The sequence below is a fragment of the Thunnus albacares genome, chromosome 2, assembly GCF_914725855.1.
Source record: "Thunnus albacares chromosome 2, fThuAlb1.1, whole genome shotgun sequence".
NCBI lineage: Eukaryota > Metazoa > Chordata > Actinopteri > Scombriformes > Scombridae > Thunnus > Thunnus albacares.
The window spans coordinates 38,266,500-38,271,920 of NC_058107.1; the positions used below are offsets into that span (position 1 = coordinate 38,266,500).

A 5,421-nucleotide genomic window follows, 5' to 3' on the forward strand; every position below is an offset into this window, starting at 1 on the left:
GATCGTGGTCACACCGTTGCTATTGGATGCAGCTGCAGCTTCTCCACCTCACGGCAGCATGCTAGCAGTATGCTAACAACATGCTAACAGCAGCTAAACCGTCAGGAAAGAGACGATAAAATAAACGTCACAGTTTGCATCCTGACGTCGCAACGCTTCAACCCTCTCCCGCGTTGACGTCATCGCCCGCAGTTTGTTTTTAGCTTTGTGACTAACGCAGCTAGCTAACACAGGATTAGCCGTAAGCCTGTCTGAACGGAGAGTTCCCGGTAGTTTTAACGGCGGTGATAAAATAACGTTTGAGATGTGTTGACGGTACGGGAGCCGACAGGGACCCGAGGAGGAGGTCAGCAGCTGAGACTCGAGTTCAACAAAGAGAAAAACGTGAGTGAACATTTTACACAGAAACAACCCGGATCACAGCTGAGTCCGGATCATCCAGATCAGATTAATGACGCTGAAGCTCTGAGTCTGTTTTGGAGGGAAAAGTTAAAAATCCTTCTTCTCTGCGCTGAATGATGTTTGTTCAGCTTGTTTTCATTCATCTGCTGAAGGAGGAAAGTTTCTCTGAACTCAACTTAAATCTCAGTTTAACCTACGAGCAGGGTTTATGACGTCACAACTAGTGTGGAGCCAATCAGGGTTCAGTATGTAACCGACACAGTGTGACGTGGAGACTTGAAGCTCCCAGAAAAAAAACATTTCAAACACAAATTATTATTCAAATTAGAGTATTTTATATGAATCTTAAAACAGGCCTGCAGAGGATCTTTAAGGGAAACATAAATAATGATATTTAGCATCTGATTTGCTGTTTTTTCAACACTTACACTTGTGAAAAAGCCTTAACGCTGTTTCAACCCACTGTCAGGTTTATGAAACCTTTATTTTGCTTATGAAAACAGAAAAAAGGGCGATTTCACTGATATTTAGACCAGGTCCAGATCCAAAACCTGGACTAGATTAACAAGGAGGCTCCAGATTTGACGAGTCTTAATGAAGCAGACCGACAGTTCTTTCAGTTTTTAATGTGCAGTTTTGTTTGTCAAATGATATATTAGTGTTGCAGTTTAACTGTTAATGTCTTTGAAAGGTTTATGTTGTTTGGTAGAATCATTAAATCATTATAGAGTTTTAAATGTGTTAAAATATAGTTTCACAAACAAAACACTTTGAAAATAAAGTATTTTCTGTCAGATTTCTCAGAATATTTCCTGGAAATCAGAATGAAATAAACTGATCTGTAAAATAAAGGGTTTCCTCTTGTTGCGACAGGTTCTGCTGACCAATCAGACGCCCCGCTGGACTCTTCATGGCTGAGCTGGACCTGGATCCCAGTTGGTCCAGACCGGACTGGGTCAGCATGCTGGTTAGTGAGCCGCTGAAACCTGAACCATGTTAGACTCTGGTGGAGCTGCTGTAGAGGAGCAGGAGGCTGCAGAGGAACCCGGTCCTCCCGGTGGTCCCGGTCCTCCTGGTCGCCCCCCCCTGGCGGAGAAGGCCCTGTCGGAGTCGTTCTCGCGGCTGCGATACGCCGACACGTCGCTGCTGATCTGGCAGCAGCAGCAGCAGCAGCTGCAGGCGGCGCCGCCCTCCAACTACCTGAGCCGCAGCCAGTCGGCCTGGTACAGCAGCTACGGGAACCAGGCTGTGCTGGTCCGGGACAAGAGGGGCATGGAGGACTCCGAGGGACAGTCCAGGATATGCAGCGTCATGTAGGCAGGAGACAGAAACCAGGACCGGAACAGACCGGATCAGTCAGGAGCCAGAAACTCTGATTCACACTGAACTCTGTGTGTTTATTATGTTTACAGTTTAGTTGAACTGAATTTAAAGCTTCGACTTCATCACCTGTTAGTTTAAAACACTTCAGTAGGTCCATATACACCAGCGGTGGGCAAATAGTGGCCCTCGGACCAAATCTGGCCCTCCAGCAAAAACATTCGGCCCCTCGAAGTTTTAATGTGTGAATTTAAAAAACTGTTTTAATTCCTCAACTTCAGCCTGTTGAAGAATAACAGATGTGTTGTTCACAAACACGATCTGACAGCAACAACATGTTTGATCGACCGCAGCTGACGTGTTAATCATGTGTGCTTAACGAGTCTCCAGTCTCTGGTACGTATGAGTCAGTTATAGCTGTAACTCTTTTAGTCTTCAGTTACAAATAGAAAAATAATAGAACAAAGAACTTCTTCACTTGTAATTAGAGAAGATTTATTTATTTAAGGAACTATTTTATTATAAGACATGTTTTTATGCTGTATATCATCTTTATTTTTTCATATATATGAATATGCATTCTGTATATTTGTCTATCTTGTTGTCTATCGTGTGGCGATGATGAGTGATGTCAGTCTGACCTGATTGGTCCACCGACCTATTCAAGATGTTTTCTCTTTTTGTCTGTGAACTGAATCTTTGTTCCTAATAAATCTTCTCTACATGTGACTGAAGACAACAGCGAGTTCTTTGTTCCTCCGACACACCTGCCGGTCTTCAGGTGAGCAAAACTCCTGCTCATCAAAATACAGATAAATAAATAAAGAATATATATGATTGTGTTTCTGAGGTAAACCAGTAAAACATCCTGGTTGCTAATTACTGACTGCTGGTGCACATTAGGACACATTAACACTGTTAATATTAGTTCACAATTAGTTAATATTAGAATTTCAGCTTCATTGTGGACGTTTTAAACAAACATCACACCTCCAGTGATGTCATACAGGAAGTGACCCTTCACCCCCACATCTGTATTAAACAGATTCACTTCCTGTGGACTCAGATTATTCTTGTATGAAACAGTTTTAGCAGCAGGTCACATTAAATATGATTAAATATTAAAAACAGTTTCTGTATTTTACTTCCATCCTTTAATCTCTCCGCCGTCTTCTGATATGAAGAATATTAAATAATATTTTTAGCAGCAGAGAAGTTTCATTAAGATTTCAGACAGCAGCTGATTCTGCCTCTAGAAACTTTTAAACCCACTTTTACAAACAGATGTTTTTTATTATTTTCCTGCAGATGCAGAATTTATTGAGCAAACATCTGCTTCTCATGTTTTAACTCTTTAAATATAATAAAATAACCAGCTGAAGGTTTTAACCTCAATAAAAATAAGTGTTCATCTTCTAATTCAAACCTCATAAAGTTAAATATAATTTAAAGATGCAATGAAACAGAAACGTTCTGCTTCCTCTCAGGATCGACTGTAATAACTTTTCATTTGGCGCCATCATCTGGTCGAACTGATCTCTGCAGAACTACAAACATTCCCATCAGCCTCAGCTGCACTTTGTGTTTACTGCTGATCAGTAAATATAAATAATCACTAAGCTGGTGAACAAGCTAAACAGGTTTTATTCAGGGTTCAGTTAGATTATTTAAGACTCTTAATTATACGCAGAATGTAATTTAAAACCTGATTCACCAGTTATGAACAATTATATAACAATTCTTAATATTAATAATTAAATGATCATGACCTGGATCAGAAAATAGATTCATGTTTTAACCAATTATAAAATGTTTAGTTTTCTTCTAAACTAAGCGGCTGCTGATGTTAACCTACAGCAGGAATATTAAACACTTTTAAACACCTCCTTCATTAAACCTGCTAATCACCAACATGCAGCGTCATTATTGCATCACTGACATTGTAAATACATGATGAAGGGATCTTCTGCTGGTCAGTATGAAGAGGAGGAATAATTACAGCAACAACAACAAAAAAAACAGCTTTAATGTTCATTTTAAGACACTTGATAAACTGTGAACTCGTCCTTTAAAGTCTCCAGAGAATGAATGAATGAGAGTCGAGTCATCGCGTCAGTTTATGTGTTTATTTATGAAAACAAAGGAACTCAGAAAATAAGGATCCCATATCAGTAATTACATCAAATAATTCACTTGTTGGTTTTTCGTCAGTTCGTCCTCTCTCTCTCTCTCTCTCTCTCTCTCTCTGCGTCTCTACTCTATCGAGCGGAGTTCATTCTAAACCTCAGACAGCTACTATACAGCTACTATACAGTGCTCGAAACATACGGAAGAAAGAACGTACGGCCGGAGTGCATGCAAATACATAAAATCACTTTTTTCCTTTTTCTTATTAAAATACAAAAATGAACTATTAGCATCAAAGCTCGACCATCAACTAAAAACAAACAGAGGAGGTTACTGTGGCAACGCGCTGTCTGTCTGTCCGTCCTTATTGGTTCTTTATGTTTGATCGGTTCGTTTATTCTCGTCTTCGGTTAAAAGACCTTCTCCGTGACGACCGGCAACCTCCGCCTGCCGAGGAAGGCCACCAGATGTGGTCGAAAGCTTCAGGGGAAAAAACAAGTCGGGCCTTGAGAAGGTTTTTTTTTCCTTTTTGTGTGTAAAAAACAGATTTAGTTTAAAATGAGATGAAACAGAAAAGAATTGAAGCTGGAGGCAGATACACAGCACAACCTATCAATCAATCAATCAGTTCATTGATCATTTATCACCAGTTCAGGCTCTCTCTCTCTCCCGTCCTGAACTCGTCCAGACATGATCACCAATAATCAATCAGGACTCGTTCACCCCCCCCCCCCCCTCCAGCGACTGACCTTTTAGACATTTTGATTCAAGCTAACAGGAGCTGACTCCGCCCACACAGAAAACACCTGGCTGACATCACAGACGAAGACATCACCTCACAGGTCAAAAGGTCAAACAGGACTGCGTCGACGGTGTGTGTGTGTTTATTCTAACAGACAGACAGACAGGTGGGTCGACAGGTGTGAGTTTGAGAAGCAGAAGTCACATGATTCCATCTGACTGATCTGATTGGCGGCACGGCAGCGAAACCAGATCGCCACGAACACGAGGTGGTTAGAAAAGAAAAAAAAACCCAAAACAAAAACAACTGATGCCCCGCCCACTCCAGGGGTTCAATGTTGTGTTCAGGACACGATGAGAAACTGGAAATTCTGAACTTCAACAGGAACTTTATCTGTGAGGCTTCAGAGACGCGTCAGTCGAATGAAGGACACAACCGACCAATCAGAGCAGAGCGCTGTCACACTGATTTAAAGGACACCTGTGGAGATTTTTTATTTTGACTCGTGTTGAAGTCCGTTTCTTTATCGATTTGTTTCCCTTTAAAAAGTAACCTGACGTCTGAACAGTTTGTCAGTGTTGCACCTGTAACCACAACCGGCAGTGACGTCACAGCGTCCTGAAGTACACTGTGACATCACAGCGTCCTGAAGTACACTGTGACATCACAGCGTCCTGAAGTACACTGTGACATCACAGCGTCCTGAAGTACACTGTGACATCACTGCTTCCAGGGCGAGAAGTTAAAGCGCCAGAGGGGCAACAGGAAGAAGAAGACGACCTGCAGGTATTTTCCACCTCAGCGTGTAAAAACGTAGAGGGCGCCGATGA

General features: G+C 41.6%; 1 protein-coding gene across 2 annotated transcripts in view; it reads left to right on the top strand.

The window, feature by feature from the left end:
• The window catches only part of LOC122969215 (putative uncharacterized protein BRD3OS), a 4,607-nt gene extending 2,156 nt beyond the window's left edge, over positions 1-2,451 (top strand). The window contains exons 1-2 of one of the 2 annotated variants that reach the window (XM_044334752.1): positions 1-384; positions 1,276-2,451. The exon at positions 1-384 is cut by the window's left edge and continues 7 nt beyond it. In XM_044334752.1, the coding sequence (XP_044190687.1) occupies positions 1,396-1,719 (324 nt within the window). In that variant the 5' untranslated portion in view covers positions 1-384; positions 1,276-1,395 and the 3' untranslated portion in view covers positions 1,720-2,451. The remainder of the gene's footprint in view (positions 385-1,275) is intronic. The other variant, XM_044334758.1, reaches the window with a different exon arrangement.
• Positions 2,452-5,421: the final 2,970 nt, after the last annotated feature.